The sequence below is a fragment of the Rhinichthys klamathensis genome, unplaced genomic scaffold (assembly GCF_029890125.1).
Source record: "Rhinichthys klamathensis goyatoka isolate OS25496 unplaced genomic scaffold, OSU_Roscu_1.1 h1tg000289l_1, whole genome shotgun sequence".
Taxonomy (NCBI): Eukaryota; Metazoa; Chordata; class Actinopteri; order Cypriniformes; family Leuciscidae; genus Rhinichthys; species Rhinichthys klamathensis.
In genome coordinates, this window is record NW_026606808.1 from 1,893,224 (window position 1) to 1,914,247 (window position 21,024).

General features: G+C 35.9%; 2 protein-coding genes across 4 annotated transcripts in view; one reads left to right on the plus strand and one right to left on the minus strand.

Annotated features, from left to right (window-relative positions):
• Positions 1-9,011: 9,011 nt before the first annotated feature.
• si:dkey-222p3.1 (uncharacterized protein LOC100007529 homolog) lies at positions 9,012-11,578 on the minus strand. Its single transcript, XM_056269716.1, has 4 exons — positions 11,482-11,578; positions 10,535-10,575; positions 10,124-10,444; positions 9,012-9,173 (listed from the first exon to the last, which is right to left on the minus strand). The coding sequence occupies exons 1-4, from the start codon at positions 11,490-11,492 to the stop codon at positions 9,046-9,048; spliced, it is 501 nt and encodes a 166-aa protein (XP_056125691.1). The 5' UTR covers positions 11,493-11,578; the 3' UTR covers positions 9,012-9,045.
• A 2,186-nt stretch (positions 11,579-13,764) lies between these two features.
• Positions 13,765-21,024, plus strand: part of senp7b (SUMO specific peptidase 7b) — a 31,191-nt gene continuing 23,931 nt past the window's right edge. For 2 of the 3 annotated variants that reach the window (XM_056269717.1, XM_056269719.1), the window contains exons 1-7: positions 13,765-13,942; positions 15,582-15,686; positions 15,845-15,945; positions 16,204-16,464; positions 16,567-16,655; positions 18,534-18,715; positions 19,853-20,153. In XM_056269717.1, the coding sequence (XP_056125692.1) occupies positions 13,901-13,942; positions 15,582-15,686; positions 15,845-15,945; positions 16,204-16,464; positions 16,567-16,655; positions 18,534-18,715; positions 19,853-20,153 (1,081 nt within the window). In that variant the 5' untranslated portion in view covers positions 13,765-13,900. The remainder of the gene's footprint in view (positions 13,943-15,581; positions 15,687-15,844; positions 15,946-16,203; positions 16,465-16,566; positions 16,656-18,533; positions 18,716-19,852; positions 20,154-21,024) is intronic. The other variant, XM_056269718.1, reaches the window with a different exon arrangement.

Here is a 21,024-nt window from a genome sequence, read left to right on the forward strand (position 1 = left end):
CATTCGAGCGCTCTGCAAGCGCCACCATTATCAATGTGGACGTCCGTATTTAAAAGCTCTCGATCCTCAGTCACATACCAAATATGTATATAATTTTGAACACAAGAGGGCAGTATGGCCCTATGTATGAGTTGGTGTTTAAACTAAACTATCACTCAAAGAGCCCCTTCCCCCTTCCCCCTTCCCCCCACAGACACACACACACACACACACAAACAGAATGGCAGGGGGACAAGAAATCCATTCAAACTACAATATCTGACTTTCTGTTGCTCTGAGCTAATGACTTTAAATTATAAAGTCGATTGGCTTGATGAGAACAATATGTGTGGCAAGTTTTGTAACTGTAGGTAAAACGAGCAAAGTTATAACACACTTTATGTGTCCTTTTTTAGTCATAAAATTAATTTCCTCGCCACGGCCAAACCGTTCGAGATATCAAAAATCCCTCCGGAATTTAGCATCATCAATGTCTTGACGTCATGCTGACCGAGTTTGCTTGAAATCCGATCAATTCCCAAGGAGAATTAAATAGAATTTCAGGGGTATGCGTTTCCAAACAAACCATGATAGCCGGCTTCCTGTTGGGATGTCGTAAAACTTAGAGCACGAAAGTTGTTCAACCCAATGAGATCTATAAGTGTACCGAGTTTCATATTATTACATGCAAGTGTCTTTGATTTATGGACAAGTGTTCGAATCCCAGTCCAGGGGGCGCTGTCGGTCCGCCCTGCCACGCCCGGGTACCAGCTTCAGTCCGGCCCTGATGGCCACGGGTTCTGACCCGTGTGCAAAGTTTCAAGAGTTTTAGAGGATGTTAAGGGCCCCAAAAGCCCCCAAAACCTTGATCAACAATAATTAAAAGCTTTGTCACTCAAACAGACACATCCCCCTCCCCCCACAGACACAGAGGTATGCAGAGAGAGGGAGAGAGTGACAGAGATTACTCCAAAACATCCCATTCAAACCAAAATATCTGACTTCCTGTTGTTCGGAACCAAAATCTGTAAATTAGAAAGTTGTCCGGCTTGATCTGAACAATATGCCTACCGAGTTTTAAGATTGCAGGTAAAACTATGAAACTAACCCTCTCACTTTTGTCAAAAGGTGGCGCTACTGAGTCCCTGCACCACGCCCGTTCCTGAAACTTTGCACATGTCTACTGGCTAATATATGTGACATGTCTGTCGAGTTTCATGCAATTTCAAGCATGCTAAGAGTCTCAAAAGCCTCAAAAAAGAATTTTGAAGTTTGATGTGTTGCCACGGTAACAGTATCAAAGATATCAAGAATCCATTCACAGGTCTACATCTGGCGTATGTTTACATTATAGTAGTGAAGTTTGAAGCAAATCGGGTAAAAATAAGAGGGTGCTTTCAAAGCATTTTGAAAGTGACACACTTCCTGCTGCCAGTTGGTGGCGCTATAACTTTGACTCACAAAAGTCACATCCATGTGATCGGCCTCTTACAGCGAACACACTGCTGAAGTTTCATCAAGATCAGTTAATGTATGTAGAAGTTATAACACACTTCCTGTTTCACGTTTCTCGCCATAATTTCGTTTCCTCGCCACGGCCAAACCGTTCGAGATATCAAAAATCCCCTCGCAATTTTTCATCCTCAATGTCTTGAGTTCATGCTGACCGAGTTTCGTGGCATTTCTTTGAATTCTCTAGGAGAAGTACTTTAAATTCCATTGCATGCGTTTTACAAACAACCCTAAATAGCCGACTTCCTGTTGGGCTGGGGTAAAAAGTAAGAGCATGAAGTATATATGAACCGATGAGATCTATATGTGTACCGAGTTTCATATTCTTACATACAAGCGTGTTTGATTTATGGAGCAAGTTTTCGGAGCCCATTCCAGGGGGCGCTGTCGAGCCCCCCTGCCACGCCCGGGTACCATCTTCACCCCGACCCTGATGGCCGCGGGTTCTGACCCGTGTGCAAAGTTTCAAGAGTTTTCGTGCACGTTAAGAGCCCCAAAAGTGCCCGAATAGTCGTAAGAAAAATAAAAGAGGAGAAAAAAAAAAAAAAATATAGCTGCGAGCAGCGATTACGGGCCCAAGCCGGTGGCACCGCAACCCCGGTGCCTTTAGTTACCTAAAGGCACCAGGGTGGCGGTGCCGCCGGCTTGGGCCCTTCATCGCTGCTCGCAGCTATATTTATATATATATATATATATATATATATATATATATATATATATATATATATTTATATATATATATATATTTATATATATATATATAAAGCCGGTGGCACCGCCACCCTGGTGCCTTTAGGGTTATTGTGCACGACGTGACACAAAATATCTGCTTGCTATCTGCCGAACGGCTCTGGTAGTTTCGCTTCAGCACTGATGATGTTGTAGAAATAGTGCGCTCTGGTTGGTCTGGATTATTCGGGATTTTTTATTTTATACAGAAATAAATTCTTTATAATTCAGATGAGAATAAAGTTAGTGTTGATTAAAATGAAGGAAAACAAATATATTGATCTGAAATATAGCACATTAATTTAAAATTTATTTAGGTTCAATTACCAAACATACAATCTTAATTTAATTTAAAGCAAACAATACATTTAAAATATATGGGTTGTATGCACATTTTTTTTAATAAAAAAAATATATATCCAAAAAGACAAGGCCTTAAAGGGTTAAACTCTTGTCACTGTAACAGACACATCTCTCTCTCTCTCTCACACACACACACACACACACACGTCAAGTCACTTACATTTTTAGATGCAATATTGAATAAGCAGAAAAATCGGATTTTCTGCTCTGAAAATATAAATAAGCAAAAAAATTAAATAAGCACTTTGAATATTCTAAACAGAATAAGCACTAGTCGCTAATGAATAAGTACTAGTACTTAATGGAATAGATACTAGTATCTAAAAAATAAGTACTAGTAGCATGAAAATAGAGACTAGTAGGTTAAAATGATTAAATGTTAAAACGGCTTGCCATATTGGCTCAGAGAGAGAGAAAGAGAAAATGACCTTTTAGATACTAGTACCTATTAATAGATACTAGTATTTATTCAATAAATACTAGTACTAAGTCATTAGATACTAGTACCTATTAAATAGATACCAGTACTTATTCATTAGCTACTAATACGTATTCAAAAGAATATCTAAAGAATAAGCACTAGTATCTAAAGAATAGGCACTAGTACTAAAGAATAAGCACTAGTCGCTAATGAATAAGTACCAGTACTTAATGGAATAGATACTAGTATCTAAAAATAAGTACTAGTAGCATGAAAATAGAGACTAGTAGGTTAAAATGATTAAATGTTAAAGCGGCTTGCCATATTGGCTCAGAGAGAGAGAGAGAGAAAATGACCCTATTCAAACCACAATATCTGACTTTCTGAGGGTCGGAGCTAATTACTTTAAATTAGAAAGTTGTTTGGCTTGAGGAGAAGAATATACACGCTGAGTTTTGTAACTGTAGATAAAACTAACCCCCCCACTTTTGTCAAAAGCATTTAGAAAGTGACACACTTCCTGCTGCCAGTTGGTGGCGCTATAACTTTGACTCACAATAGTCACATCCATGTGATCGGCCTCTTACAGCGAACATACTGTTGAAGTTTCATCAAGATCAGTTAATGTATGCAGAAGTTATAACACACTTCCTGTTTCCATTATTCGCCATAAATTTGTTTCCTCGCCACGGCCAAACCGTTCGAGATATGAAAAATCCCCTGGCAATTTTTCATCATCAATGTCTTGACATCATGCTGACCGAGTTTCCTTGCGATTGGTTGAATTCTCTAGGAGGAGTATATCGAATTCCAGGGGCATACGCTTCCAAACAAACCATAATAGCCGACTTCCTGTTGGGCTGGGGTAAAAAGTAAAAGTACAAAGGATATATGAACCGATGAGATCTATATGTGTACCGAGTTTCATATTATTACATGGAAGCGTGTTTGATTTATGGACCAAGTTTTCGGACCCCGTTCCAGGGGGCGCTGTCGAGCCCCCCTGCCACGCCCGGGTACCAGCTTCAGCCCGGCCCTGATGGCCGCGGGTTCTGACATGTGTGCAAAGTTTCAAGAGTTTTCGTGCACGTTAAGAGCCCCAAAAGTGCCCGAATAGTCGATAAAATAATAATAATAATAATAATAATAATAATAATAATAATAATAATAATAATCCTAAGGAAAACAATAGGGCCTTCGCCTTTTCAAGGCTTGGGCCCTAATAATCCTAAGGAAAACAATAGGGCCTTCGCCTTTTCAAGGCTTGGGCCCTAATAATAATAATAATAATAATAATAATAATCCTAAGGAAAACAATAGGGCCTTCGCCTTTTCAAGGCTTGGGCCCTAATAATAATAATAAAAAAAAAACAATAGGGTATTAATGGTAAACCAAATATATTTCTAACTAGTAAAAAAAGATCAAATTAGCTGATACTTTTATCTTTAGCCACACTCTAAAAAGTTTAACCATGATTTACTCAATTTTTTTGGTAAAAAAAAATAAAAAAAAGAGCGCATGCGTATATGCAATGTGACGTTTTCCGGTATATTGCATATACGCTTGCGCCATTTTTCCCTGCCACGTTCCTACCGCATGTGGCCCTTACTCGGATAGTTACTTTAATTTAGTATTAGATTTACATTTCTATACATTTTAATTTGTCTGATTACTATATAAAACCAAAACACCATGGGACACAGGTATGTTTTAGTGAATTTTGAGAAATTTGAAATGCAATGTTTTTAAAAATATAATTTTTTTGACCAGAAATAGCACAAATTATATTCATTACAGATATATATGAGATTAATATTCAGTGCAAGTCGATAGTTACAACAGTTTTTAGAAAATAGACAGTTTAGAAAGTTTGATGTGGTTGTTCGGTCTAGCGTTAGGTTAGGCCAGAGACAGAGAACGCCATAATTAGGGCTGTGGATCAAATAAATTGCTACTTGTTTTACTATGCTTTTACTAATTAATTTCTGATTAGTAGATTTTAAGTAAAAAGCTCATATTGGGTCTGTGTTAGTTCACGTGCTTTATTCAAACTACGGTGCTAGACAAGCTATGCTGTTAATCAACACGTGTTGCTTTGTGAAAGAAAAGATGGTGATGTTGATCAAACTTTGATCAAAACACAAAGAGATATACAGTATTTAGAACGTCACAGAAGAGTGTTACTGAATGGAGAGAAGTTCATGATTCAGTGTTGACTATGTAGATAGATCCAGTTCCTTTACGATGATGGTGAATATTGGAGAGAAGGTGTGGGAGAAGATATTTCTCAAATATGAAGGCAAAAAGTATAGGTTAGCACACTGTTGATATCTTTTTATCTTCTGTTTCTTCAGGTGGAACATATTTTTTTCTGTGTTTCTGCTGTATATCACAGGTGAGAGATTAATAATTTGAAATGAACCTTCATGTCACATGCAGAAGCCAAACAGTGAGGTGTTTTTTTTTTTTTTTAGGTTCCTTCTGTTCTTCAGTGGTCACAGTTTGGGGTTTTATTGGAGACTCAGTTCTCTTGCCTTGTTCTATCCCTGAAAGTGAGCTTAAAGGTGCTGTTGTACACTGGAGAGACGATAAAGACAAGAATGTGTTTGACATATTTGTCAACAAAACAGCTGAAGCTCCAGAGTACAAGAACAGAGTTGAAGCATTCCCCGATGAGCAAAAGAAAGGCAATGTCTCCATCAAACTCAACGCTCTTCAAAAAACTGATGCAAGGAGGACGTTCATCTGTATCATCACAGGGCCATTTCAAAATCTATTTAACATAAAGGTTAATCTCAAAGGTGTGTATAATTTGAAGATTTTCATTGGAAAAACTGAAATTATGAATTAAGTTAGTGACTGGTCAAACTAATGTTACAAACTTTACCGTTGTTGTTTGTCTCACAGATAGACCAGTAGGAAGAGGGAACCGTGGAGGACTACATGGAGGACTGACATCAATTGTGTCTTTGTTTATCAGTTTTTCCTTATATTTTATTTTTTAGTGTAGAGTTCAGATCTCTTCAATCAGCCCATGTTGGAAATAGTTTAGCTCAGTTACTGTACTTAAGTACATTTTTCAAGTATCTGCACATTAAGTATTGTCATCCCTTTTACATACATTTCAGAAAGTAACATGTTGGTCCTCTGTATTTTAATCTGATTCTGATCAGAACTGAACTGATAGTGTTAAAGGTGAATGAAGTAAATGTTAAAGGCACTGCCTTCTCGCGTGACTCCCTCTACATTTATAGGCAAGGCATGGCTTTTCAAGGCATATTAAAATATAATCTTTATTTTTAGTGTTTCCACTATTCTCAGTGCATTTGAACCAAAATTATTTGACATATATCATAATATAGATTTCAATCATTTTTATCATGCACAACTTGGCGTTCATCAATGTTTGTATATGGATGAGACTTCTAACACTGTCAGTGTCATTGTCATTTCTGTCAAATAAAACCGTATTATATTAACCCTATAATAAACTGGACAATCTTTATTGTATCGGTAAATTAACGTACTAAACAATGTACTAAAAACAGAAACGTTTTTCCTTTGGGTTTTTCCACGTATGACGACAAAGTTGTCCATTTGGGATGGAATAATGAGCACAATAGCAGTGTTTTAGCAGTGACGATATCATAAAGGTAAAATATATATAATGCAAAAAAATAAAATAAATTTTTTTGTGGGGGGGTTGGGGGGGGGGGTGTAATGACTTTGAATTATAAACTAATCGTGATGTTCTTTAAAATTATCAGTTATGTACAATATCATGATTTCTAATAAAGGTGAATTTATTTTACATTGCAAATTAAATTAAACTGACACTATGTTTGTCACAAAATACCAAATAGCACTATATCAAGAAGTGATTTATGATCCATACATATATAGAAGGTGCACTAAGACAGGAGTAGTAGTTTTCTACAAATACATTAAAACATATAAGAACATGTCAGTGGCTTAGAAAAAAATAAGATCAGCCGCCATACTGACATCTGAAGATACTGCATCCCCTATTATTGGACCATTTCTGTTGTGGAACATGCAGACTGATGGAGGATGATACTGCAGGTGGAAGAAGAAATGAAATAAGGAGAATGAAATGAAATGGGTCATTTATTCCTGAACACAAGACATTAAAGAGTTACAGAACTGGTCCACTAAATAAATGGAGGTTTCACATGGTACCATCAAAACATGTGCCTAATATTGTGACATCATCTATTTCAGATCAACCCACCTCTAAGTGGAATGTAAAACACAACAAACTGATTGGTCCCTTTACATGTCATTGAGACGGCCTCTTCTTATATCATTGACAGTTCTCTTGGTCAGAATGCACTCTTGATCCCACCTTTAGTTTTGTTGGAAATGCTTAGTAGTCAAACATTATGCAGTTTCAGGAAAAGGAAAAAAAGTGTCCAGGGTGCTCAAGGAGTTCAAAAAAGTAGTTCAAAAAAGTGTATGACGGTGCTCTTTGGGGTCGGGAATTCAATAACATGTAGTAGAAGGAAATCCAAGGCACTCTTCTTGGGAATTAATAAAAAGCCTTTATTTGACTGGCTATTTCATAATAGAAAATTTAAAAGACATGGGGAAAAAACAACCCACGCGTAGCGGCACAAACAGCCTTCTTCAGGGTATGTTTTTCAATCAAACAATTTCCTCCAAAACAACAACCCTGAAGAAGGCTGTTTGTGCCGCTACGTGTGGGTTGTTTTTTCCAACGCTATCTCACGACCAATTCGTCCGAATTTGACGAGTGATTAAAAGATGGCTAATTCGTACGTAATTTGTACGATTTGTCTAAACCCACGTGATGGGTAGGTTTAGGGGTGAGGTCAGGGGTAGGTCATTCGTACGAATTTGTACGATTTGTCTAAACCCACGTGATGGGTAGGTTTAGGGGCGGGGTCAGGGGTAGGTCATTCGTACGAATTCATACGAATTGGGCAACTCGTCAAATATGTACGTTTTAGCAAAAATCGTACTAATTCGTACGAGTGAGGTCGTACGAATTGTTACGAATTAGCCATCTTTTAATCACTCGTCAAATTCGGACGAATTGGTCGTGAGTTCGGGTTGGTTTTTTTCCCATGTCTTTTAAATTTTCTATTATAAAATAGCCAGTCAAATAAAGGCTTTTTATTATATTCCCAAGAAGAGTGCCTTGGATTTCCTTCTACTACATGTTATTGAATTCCCGACCCCAAAGAGCACCGTCACACACTTTTTTGAACTACTTTTTTGAATTCTTCCCAAGAAGAGTGCCTTGGATTTCCTTCTACATATTATGCAGTTTCATTTAGTCAAAACTAGTAAAAAACAACACCAACAGACAGAAGATACCCGAACACATTCACTTGCACTTATTCCAGGCAGCACATTGTTTTACTGCTTAAGTTTTGACAGGTTTACAGGACAAATGTTTGAATAAGTTAAATACATTTTATACATCAAATCAATTAAATAGGTGCAATAAATTAGCTTATTTTAAATTAAATAAATAAATAAATACATAAAGCTAGTGCAACAAAATTGATGTAAACAGTAGTAGTTCAGTAGTAGTACAACCTGTAAATAATTTAGTAAACAACTCGACTAGTATCGCACAACAAAAGCACTGTATCACATCAAATCTTCAAGATTATTGAAAAACGGAAACGATAGACCTCGTCAGGGTAGATGCCATGTTTTAATTTATGTGAATGAACGGTTTTGTCCACTGGAAATGTTCCCGGAAAGCCGCATTTCTAGCTGAATGGCGGATATAAAGTGCAGTCCATCTGCCCAGAGTAAGATCTGTAACATGTCAGATATGTGTGTGTGCGTCTAAATGTTTACCAAAATTACATCTTGATGAACTGCTGTACATGAAAATGTAATTTTGTGGTTCTTACTCTGGTCCAGTAGGAAACAATTCTAATTAAAAACTGATTTTGTTTCCAGGTTGACTCAGTCATATATTGCAAAGTAAACGCTCACCTTAGCTCTGCTTTTAAAGCACACACTGCTTAACTACCCACAATCACCACTCACACAACCAGAGCAGAATAGTCCCAGCGAAGAGAGGATTCAACAGAGAGACAATCCTCTCCGCTTTGGATTCAACACCACGGTGTGAGCCAGGCTTCTCTTGGATTCCCCTTGGTTTCTCTAAAACACAAAAAACAATGAAAGAAGAATGAAAAAACAGTAGCATGTAGGCTAGTACTGACTCATTAGTGAATGCACTAAAACTCCAGAGGAGAAGTGTGTAAAGTCTGTGCCAAAGGCAACAACACCAAACGAAAGTGCAAGAATGATCATTTCCAAACTAAACAAAAATCCAAAAATAATCGGAAGGTACACGGACCATTTTGTTTGCCAAACTGGTTATTCTGTTTTAGCATTTCTTTTGTCAGATTTTATATTTTGTTTTAGAAGTTGTTATTTTGTTTGTCAGACTGGTTATTTTGTTTGATTTATTTTTTGTCAAATTATTATTATTTTTTTGTTATATTAATTTGTTATTTAGTTTATAGTCTGTTTGTTTGTTTTTTGCCAAACTGGATATTTTGTTTTAGAACGTATTTTGTCAGATTTGATATTTTGTTTTAGAAGTTATTTTGTTTGTCAGACCGGTTATTTTGCTTGAATTGTCTGTCAAATTTGTTATTTTGTTATATTAGTTTTTTTATTTGGTTTATAGTCTGATAATTTGTTTGTCAAACTGATTTTTTTTTTTTAGAATGTACAGTATAGTGTCAGACTGGTTATTTTGTTTGTCAAATCAGTTTTTTTTTGTGTTTTTGAGATTTAATAATTTTTTTGTCGTTTTTGTTTCCCAAAAATTGTTTTATTTTTTTGGTCTTTGCTGTGTTGAACTTCTCGGTCACAGTACACTTCCTCCTCACTAAACAGCTTATTTCTTATTTGATTTATTATGAGTGCCACCAAACCCCAGTGTTTACATTCAGGACATAAACCTACGAACAGCTCACTGTGCAGTTGTCTTTTAGTCTGAACATTAAACATTTATATTCACTTCACTTCGCCAAGTCCCAATTACTGATGTTTAACATGAAGAATTTTAAGAGTTAATAATGCTAACCAAATCATCGCACCTTTGACTTGAAGCACTGTGCATATTTGAAGAGAATTAAATTCAGGGAGGAAGCAGCAGAACGACCCTGCATCAATATTCTGAAGTTTCCTAAGTTTGAGGGAGAAGTTTCCTTTTGAATATTCGGCAGGAAAACTTTCAGTTCTGCTTTTGTACACTGGGTCCTGCTCCTTAGTCAACCCTATGCCATCTTGTATGTCATAAACATTCTTGCTGTCCTCATATCTCCAGTATGCAGTAAATAGAGTAAGTTGCCTGGGAGAATGACACGGCAAAACTACAGAATCTCCGATAAAAACCTGAACGGTTTTCGGCACAGATGCTGAAACAAAAGCAGAGACAGACCATGAACATAATTCAATGTTGACTTCCAAGCTGATTCAAATAAATATCTGCAATATTATGTGCTTACCTTCATTCAAAACTAGTATAAAGAAACAGATGAGCAACACACTGCAAAAAACAAACACAAAAACAGTCACACAGAAACATTAAACTGTGATAACTACTATTCCCAATATTAAAGATATGCCTCAGGGTACTAGTTAGAAATAGAAATTTTCCTGAGGGGACTGAGACTTTAACAACAGGTGTCGCAGCGACACACAGGTCAACAAAACGTCATTTACGATGACAAAAGTGGGTGATGAAACCTCTAGTAGTGCAGTTTATATTGACAGGCAGCTTTTATAGAAGTGTGAAGATAATGTAGCAGTTGTTTTGTGCAGAAATTCTGTCAGTTTGACATTTATATATATTTACACCAATGGTAATCGACAACGGTTTATTTATATAATTTAAAATCTTTTAAACCAGATTCTTGCATTATACAATACAATTATTGTATTCATCTATATATATATATATATATATATATATATATATATATATATGAATGAATTGATCTGACATTAGATGCAACAGGTGCCGTTTGACGTCAGATATAATAATAATACAAACACAAACTATTGCAGCACGACATACAATAAGTAATATGCTATAGCCATAAATATATTCGATATAATTTAATTTACTTTTCATGAATTCCAGCTGGTTTATGTTTAAGTAGCCTGGCAAGCTAGTTATAAGAAATAACAGCTTATGTAAGTTAACGTTAGACATAACTGCGCAAACAGACGGACGATTTTTTTAACGTACTAATTGGAAATTACATTTATCCGTTGCTGGGAATATTTAGGACACGTTATCATCGTAAATGTAGGAACATTTACAGATATACTACTGACTGAAGCAGCTAGCATCCAGCTAACGTTAATCCTAACAATGCGCCACTGTTCTGAAGGCCAGAGGATAAAGATCTCTACTGCTGTATACGACGACAATTTCACCACAACGTACCTTTTGAACATGATGTAGAAATTTATAATAATGCAAATAGATAGTTATTGGAGGAATTAAGCTGAAATTTCAGCTGGAATTTAACAATGAACCGTGCCCATAATTTCCATTTACTCACGCATGCGCAGTTCGTTCTTTGGTTTCTTTGTTGTTATTTTCATCTCTTTAAATAGTTTGATATCTTAGTTATAGTAAATATATCTATTGTATATATCATATATCAAATATTTATATCTATTTATTTTTTGTAAAATAAATAATAAAATTATATGAATAAAAATATATAAATTATACTATGTTTTACTAAGTTTTGTATGTGACCGTGTGTTTGTTATAGGCAAAGGCATTGTTTGTTTAATTTTTGAATACTTTAATTTAAAATGCTTACCTTCATCTAAAATAAAAATCAGATGAGCCACACTGCAAAAACGAACACATAACGGACACAATAAAATCAGTAACACACACACACACACACACACACACACATATATATATATATATATATATATATATATAAATAAACCATTAAATGGCACTTTCTGGAGAGTTTTGTGCAAAGAAATTGAGAAAATGAGTCTTACATAATATGTGAAAAACTGCAAGGTTAAGAGCTTTCAGCTTTGCATTGTTGTAGTATCAACAGGTATTAGGACATTTAGCATTTACATTACTGTTATTTATGTACTGATTAACTAAAATTAAAAACTCAAATAAATGGTTGATTTAATTTCCATTAACCACCTAGCTTACCCCCCAAGGATAGATTGAAAAATAAAATCCATCTATCCTTGTGGAAAGGTTCCTTGCAGCTAAAAGTAGGTCTAGCAAGTCTTAGGCTATATTTCTGTAATTCACACAGATCAAACACAAATATGCTGCCTGAATAGATTGCTAGTTTATTTTAAGTAGCCAGCTAGCAGTTCTCTTGGCAGTTTGCTAATAAACAGGTGTTGTGCCGAATTTCGACTCCCTGCCAGAATCTGACTCCCCCTCGCGTGCACGCGCAATGACGTCAACACACTAGTCGGCGAATTTCGACTCCCTGCCAGAATAAAATATTTCTGGGTAATACAAATATTTTACAAAATAAAGTCTCAAAAATCACTTTGATAGTGATTTCAGACACCTGTCACGCCTGAGGCGTTCCCCCATAGCGTCGAATGACGTATTGTTGAGACGTAACCTGTTTTTTTGTCCATTGATTGCTTATGAGGTTCACTACTGCCTCTCAAGAGTCTCAAAAAACCTACTGGTATAGCATCAAAAACAATACTGTATTCTCGTGGAGATATTGGAATCCCAAATATGTTAAAAAATTCAGTATATGTAAGTAAGAATAAGTAACACAAACAGACGAAAAATAAAACAGTCGCACCGACGTCATTGCGCGTGCACGCGAGGGGGAGTCAGATTCTGGCAGGGAGTCGAAATTCGGCGACTAGTGTAGTGACGTCATTGCGCGTGCACGCGAGGGGGAGTCAGATTCTGGCAGGGAGTCGAAATTCGGCACAACAACACTCATACATTTATCCGTGTCACCTAGATGCGCATGCGCGAGCGGTGCGCGATCATGGTCGACTGACAACGAGATTAGCAGCTGAAGAATACGGCCGTTTTTTATGTATTTAAAAGTTGCCGAATGGATTAATTTGGAGACTCCGAAATCGGCAGAGATAGGCAGGCAATGCAAAGCAAAATCTTACATTGGGAAATAGTGGGGAGGGGGAGGGGGAGGGGGAGGGGGAGGGGGAGGGGGAGGGGGGGGGGTATTAAAGTATTTAAGTATTTAAGTATTTAAATACTTAAATACTTATTTTTTAAGTATTTAAAAAATACTTTTTTAAAATATTATTTTATTTGATTTAACGTTTATTTTATTTTTAAGTTACAAAACCATTTTTGAATTGGTCTTAATTTTAGTTTCAGCTTTAGTTTTTTAACGAACTATAATAAACCTGCTATCAAGCTATTCAAAATATATTTCAAATGAAATTCTTACAAAAAATACATAGGCCTACATAAATGTAATCCGTTTTGATAAGTTTGCTGATATGTCCTATATGCCAACAAAGGTGGAGCATTATACATAAGAAAAAATGTCTCATTAAAAGTTGGAAATTCTTGATTCCCCGTATAATTAGATTGGTATAATATAATCTTCAGATTTATTTGAATGTATTAGAAACAAACGCTGACAAACAAATGACGCTTGGTTCTGTACCTCCAGCTGAACACCAGATGGCGCAATAACGATTCCGATTATTTACCCGCCACATCTTTCAACTGCAGAAGAAGAAGAAGAATCGGGGAAAAAACGTCGGACATAAACAGAAAGAGGGATGCTCACTTCTTAGTGCACTTATTGATATTCTGCTGACCAGAATGATTTATCAGTGCCTTTACCCGTTCATAGCCCATGCCTGATATTTATAGAGCGAGTCTCAGACAGGTGTGTGCTGTAAGTATGGCATTTATGAAGCTTATAAGACCCATATCAGCTCAGATGTGTAACGTTAATATTAATGGCCCTGGAGTTGAACAGCCAATGCTAAAAGCTTAAACTGTTTGCTATTAATCACGTTCATGATCTAGAGGTTCTAGAGACTTATATTATCATAATTATTTCTATTATATAAGATTAGCTCGTGCATGGTGTTTTATACTCGAATCTGTGTTTGATTAGTGACTAGCAGTTTTGGTTGTCAGGTGGGCATGTAAACATCTAAACAGTCTTCAAAATCTCAACCCCATGCGAATGAGGGATTTAAGGACGTTTAAGGTTACTGGATTGTCCTGATACAGTATATTTCACAGGTTTGGTCACTGTTGTTTACGTACAGATGAAGTACACTAGCCTAATTTCTAAATCAAAATCTGCATGAATAATAATTATGGAAGACCAAACAGTGATCACAAACCTGAGCTATTTGGAAAGACTTAAATTTTGTATATACATTTGGTTTGTAAAAATAAAGTACGAACTTAAAATATTAAGGCTGCCAATATGACAATTAATATAATTATTATTATTATTTATTTCTTTTTGTACTTAGAACACTCAGTACCTTTTTAAAGATCAAACTGTATGTGTAAAGTATGTGTAAATTGTCGCAGAATATCTGTATTTTTATTTAAGAACTTATTTTATTTGTAAAACTTAAGTTTGTTTTTATTTTCGAAAGTGATTCATAGTAATAATTGACTGTAATAGTCAATAATAGTGCATAATCTTAAACAATATCAAGTATAATTTGAGTTCAGAGAAACACATTTATGGTTTAGTGTAAAAAAAAACAGGTTTGGGAAACACTAAGAAAATAAATTAAAACATTTATTGAGAAAGTCTTATCAGGGTCTTAAAGGTCTTAATCCGCACAAATTAAGGCAGAAAGTCTTAAATTCATAAATTCCTGGCATTAAATGTTGCTTGCGCTGCAAACATTTTTTATATCATCTTCAGTGTTTTTGACTTATTTTCCTATACAGATATCATTTAATATCCTTATATCCCGATACATTTACTTGAGATGCAAAATGAAGATATGAAGTCTTGTTTTCTGAGAAATATATCAAAATGAAGTGAGTTTATGCTTAAATCAAATACTAATATCTGTCAGTGGGGTATGACCTTTTTAACCATATTGGTTTGGTTGATTCTCAAGTAAATGTACTTTGAAATATGAATCTTTAGACATTTGTACTGGAACAAATTTTTTTTTTGTTTTTTATTGCAGGCACACTAAAAGTTATGGCTATTCCCATATTCTAGTGGAATATTCTATTGTAAAATAATTTAAAAGTATTGAAGATCTGTTGGAAGTTTTGTCAACTCATTGTGTGCTTCCTAGACGTTTGCATTTTGAGAATTGTTCAATTTTTCTTTAAATCCTTCAATTTATTCCTTAAATGTTCTTAACTTGTTCTTAAAAAAAAGTCTTTTAGACATTTAAAACCTCCAGAAACCCTGTTTATACAAATTATACGTCTTTATACGTCTGTAATAGTGTATAAAGTTGATTTATCATGGTGTAAAAGTGAACTGAGTTACAAATACATTATGACTTGAAAATCCTAACAATTAGTGTACTTTTTTGCAGATGGATGTCCCGTTCAAAATCCCCAAAAAGAAGCAGCCGTCAGATTCATGCAGTCTTGACATGCAGTCTCCACTGTCTCGACTGCAGGACAGCAACACACACAAGGTAATGACAACATCATATACACTAATAAACAAATGTCCATATAATCATCCAATACAAATTCTCCATTTACAGTCTCATCTGAGAGAATAAAGCTCCTATAAGTCAAAAACTAATGTAAATCCACTCCTTTTGCTCTTCAAACATTTCTCGTTCAACAGATGCAATGGGGTTCAACCACTCTTAATGGAAGAACGCTTCATAAATCCAGTTCTAATGGAAATATGCTGTCAAAAGACGGACAGAGGAGTGAATCGGTGAGGTAAGACTTCATATAAACCATCACTAGATGGAGCTGTTTATTTACTTTGATACTGGCGTTTGCTGAGGACAGCTGAGCCGAAAGATTTGAAACAATCCCTAACCCTAAGTATTAAACCTAGGTTTGCAATGTTCAAGTAGTCAGACTTACAGTACATTGTAACAAGTATATGAGCCACATTTAAAGAGCAAAATATCATTATCAATTGCATAACGGCTCATTTTATTTGTATTTGTCTCCATTTTTGTTCTGTTTCAGACCCATCAGGCCATCCCTCAGCGGTGAGAGACCGGATCTTTCACCTGACGCACGGACGCCAGGCCGCGTCACGCGCACCTGCTCCGATAACCTTCCCAAAGGAGCCACACGTGGACTGTTTACTTTTAAAATGAACAAACAGCCAATAAAAATCAGCCCTCTTCGAGTTAACGGGACGCCTAATAAGGTGTCCGAGACGACCGGTTTCAGACCCCGATGTCAAACCCCCACCGCAGGGAGAGACTTCCCAGGAAATAGCAGGTGGGAATCTGAACCATGGTGTGGCGGTTAGTGCACATGGTCCAGAGAAGGAGATATTGGTATGATCTAGTGGGTTTTATAACATGTGTGTGTGTGTTTCAGTTGGAGACCCAAACGAGCATCGGATACTCTTCTCTGCCATGATGAGAACCATTCGGGGGCGTCTGAAAGCTCGTTCAAGATTCGTAGAGGTACATCCCTGTGTTATTTTAGGATCAATAATATATTATTGTAGTAGGTCATAATATTTTGAATGTGTTTTTATTTAAATAATAAGGTTTTATTATCCCCCCCCCCCCCCACAATTTTAGTTTTAATAATTTTTAGTGCTGTCAAATCGATTAATCGCGATAAATCGCGTCTAACATAAAAGTTTTTGTTTACGTAATATATGTGTGTGTATGTATTACTATATTATACACAGACACACGCACACACACACACACACACACACCCATAGACATATATAAATAATATATATAGAAGACAATCTTTATGTCATATGCGATTAATCGATGTGACAGCACTTGTAATTTTACTTAATTTTACTATGCAACTTAAACTAAATGAAAACTAGAAATGTTGCTTTTGAAACTAACTGAAATATTGCTTACAAAATGTATATTTTATTTTATTTCTGTTAATTTATTTACTTTTTATTGCGTTTTTGCCCGACAATGCCATTTTGGGGGCCTGAAAAGTTTTGAAAATGGGTTTCAAAGTGCAAAGAAAAAAACGTTTCCATTTTAGTGCATCGTTCTCGTGTAAACATACCCTTTTATTAACGATAATAAGACCGATACATCTTCGCAAGCGCTGTATGGCTTTTAGGCTTCTAATGAACGAGCAAAACCATCTTGGTTTGTAAGGTTTTTCTTCTCACTGGTCGGGTTAATTCGGTTTCACTCTTTTCTTAGATTCACATTCAATCTTGATTTCACTTTCTCTTTTCCACTTTTTGAACATTTATTTTACTATACATTTATTTATATATATTTTTAATAAATAATACATATGTAGTTAATTGTATTTATATGCATATATAATATATATATATTTTAAATATATACTTATATATAATACAAGTCAAGGTGTAGATAGCATAAATAATATATATATATATATATATATATATATATATAGTTTAATAGTTATACTGTCCTATTAACATGCACAATTTAAAATATTTATATAATAAAATATTATTAATAAAAGTGTTGTTTAAATCATTTATTATATATTTTATTACATACACCTTTTTATGACTTGGCAACCACTTTAGAACTGTGGCACTCAGCTTTGCACGTGTACACCACAATCTTCAGAAAATATATAAATGTAACCATAAATTAAAACTAAAATTGACCTATATACTGATTCTTGCCAAAAACACAAACATGATATAGCATGACTGTTCCTGCGTAATTCAGAAAGAGACTTTGGTTTCTCCCTAATGAGTTGGATCGTTAAACTAAATAAGCAGTTAAAGTAAACTGTAAACTTTGGCTGAGATATCTGATGTAGATTATATCAAGAAGCTAATGAGGGAAAATGCTCAGTTTTTGGGCTTTGCTAAGTCTCTGCATCTCTAAGTACCTTAATGATCAGCTTTGTCTCTCTCTTCTTTCCCTCCATTGTGCTTCAGGCGGTATGTTTAACATCTCGCAGCTGTCTCCTTTCCTTTGACCCTCCTTCACTCCCTGCTCTGCATAATATTGGACGGCATCAGAGTTTTCCTGGCTTCGGATCGCTGATAAATAAACAAATGCTTAACTTTATGGATCTGTTAAAATGGTCCTGCTGCTCTCTTTCTTGCTGGCCCTCTCGCTTATACTCTGTCTAGTTCCACGTCTCTGGGGATTTGGGCGATTTAGCCCCGTTTCATGGCTGATGTGACCTCCACCAAGGTGGAGGAATGATATTTGCTCAATAAGGCCAGTTTATATGTACTGGAGAGTGCGTAAAAGTCGTTAGGAGAAGGTTATGTGCTGCTTGTAAAGTCCCAGAATTTTCTTCTTCTTTTTTTATTTTTTTATTTAACCAAGTTCTCCATCATTCCATCTTGTTAGGCCTGGATCCGGGGCAACTGGAGGCGTGTGGGCTTTTCCATGAGGATGAAGAAACGGAAGAGACACAAGGCAGTTCTCCGGCGAAGGAGACGTCGCGGTCGTCTACTCCAGAGGACCTGGATCACGTCTCGCAGACTGACCGCAAATTAAAGCCCACGGGTTCTGTTTGTGGCCTCTCTGAGGTGAGATGGTGTTCTTCTCATTCAGTGAAAGCCAGTCATGTCCAGATCTCAATAACGTACCTTTCTATGGTGAAGTCTTAGCTAATGAATATTAATTAGATACCGGTGTTGTTTACTGGAGCATCCAGTCATGTTACATAACCAGTAATCATGAATTAACCATTGTACCCATGAGGGAACGTCAGTTTGAACTAATTTATATTTATGAGCCACTATTTTTACATAATACAGTTCATGGTAAAGCCCTAGCTCATGAATATTAATTAAGGCTATCTGATTATGTCATAGCTACTTGTACAATGTCATCAGTTTCGCGCTTAATTTGCATAATAACCTTCCTGGACCACCCTGTCGGGTTAGCTAATTAACATTCATTAACCAAACGTTCACCATAATAGGACTTGTAAATATTAGTTGGTTCAAAGCAATGTTGCTACATGAAAAATGAACTATGACGCAGTTTTGGCTCATAAATATAAATTAGGTTATCCTGAGGTTGCCTCGTAAATTTCCTGAAGTATGTAGATAATATTCTTGATTTAATCCTTAAGTAAGGGTTGTAAATATGCCTTGGGTCATAACGTCCTTGGTACACTGGCTGTGAATTTACATATCCTACCATGGAAAAGTCGACTAATAAATATTAATTAGGTCTGACGTTGCTTTTTAACCATCCTAGTGCATCCAGAACAATGTCTTGGCATATAAATGTAAATGAGGTCACACTGACCATCCAGTCATGTTACCTAATTAATATTCATGAAGCATACCTTCACCATAGAAGGATTTGAAAGGACTTCAAGTATTGGCTCATAAATATACATGATGTCATACTGATGTGATGATGAACCCTCCAGCCCTGTTACTTAATATTCATAATCTGAGCCTTTATCATAGTAGGGCTTCTTAAATATTCATTAGCTTGTAATGGGAACTTATGGCAATATTACAAATATTGCAAAGTCTTAGGTCATAAATATTAAAGGGATAGTTCTACCGTTCAAGTTGCTTTGTAGCCTTTCTGAAGCGTTCAGTCATGTTACCTAATAAATATTAAAATATTAGATATTTCAAAAGGAGCCTTCATGCCACCTGTGACCACTTTATTCTTTGTTGTCCCTTGCATTTTGACCCCAGAATGCAGCAAGCAAAAACAAGAATGGAAATGTGTCGAATGAAGAATCTGTTTCCAAACCGTCCAATCACGGATCCAGCCTCCATTCAGGCCACAACGTTCAGGAAGCTCGAACTAGGCATCTCAGGTCCTCTGGAGAAAGAGCTACCACCTCTGTGCCTGTTAAAAAAGACCTGCTGATTTCCCCACCAGAGGCCAAGAGTAAAGACCCCTTTGGGTCTGTTTACAGCAACAGATTGAGGAGGAAGCCCCACGGGTTCTGCGCGACCTACAAGAGAACCAAGCCCAGGTCCACAGAGCCAAGTACGTTTGTTTGTTTGTTTTTTTATTTGACTCTTTCCACCACTTCTCAAACATTGAGGGCAAACTAGCCTTATTTAAACTTTCTTACCCTCCAGGGTGCTGGGTAGTTTGTTTAACAGCTTGTGCATGCTGTGTATGCCAGCTTACCCCATAAACACTTGAAAAAAGTCAACTTGCTGCCTTTTCCTTTAATGGAAGATGTGTTTCTTAAACACACTGATTGACAGAGGCACCAGATTTGTTCTTGGAAACGGTCAGGAGGTCAAAATAACTCCAACCAACTAGATATGTACATTTTCTAACAACAATGTGAATGTTGCTTGCCTGTGCAAAACTCGTAACCACAGGGAGTTTCCAGAACTTTGCTGTGAAATTGCTATGGTGATCTGGGTGGTTGCTTACTTGCCCAAGTCCAAAACTTCAAGTCTTCATGACAAATTTAGACCCCAGATATGACTTGTGCCATCAAAGAACTTTGGTTTAGGGGATTGTTAAAATTTAATAGTAAGTAATAATAATAATAAATAGAAATTAAGATGCACCAAAATTACTTTTATTCTGACAAATACGATAAGCTCATCATATCATATTTTTTTTTTTAGTATTGTGGCTAAAAATCTAAAAAGTAAAATCAATAAATGCTACAAGTGAATTTAGGCATCACAACATTATAATTTACATTATAAAAATGGATATTCATCTTGAGATTTGTTAAAGATTACATTTAACAGTGTTATAAAATCATTGGTGTTTCTAAAGATTAACTTAAAAAGAAAGTGAAACTGAATTAACCTAACGGGTAACAAAAGAAGCCTATTTGTGATAACTGCTATTGAACATATATATAATTGATTATAATAAATAATTTGTT

Excerpts from the sequence above, each read along its gene's own strand:
- si:dkey-222p3.1 (XM_056269716.1), bottom strand. Across the intron at positions 10,445-10,534 it reads TATACTAGTTTTGAATGAAG|CATCTGTGCCGAAAACCGTT; the intron begins GTAAGCACATAA and ends CTTTTGTTTCAG. Across the intron at positions 9,174-10,123 it reads CACAGTGCTTCAAGTCAAAG|AGAAACCAAGGGGAATCCAA; the intron begins GTGCGATGATTT and ends TTTGTGTTTTAG.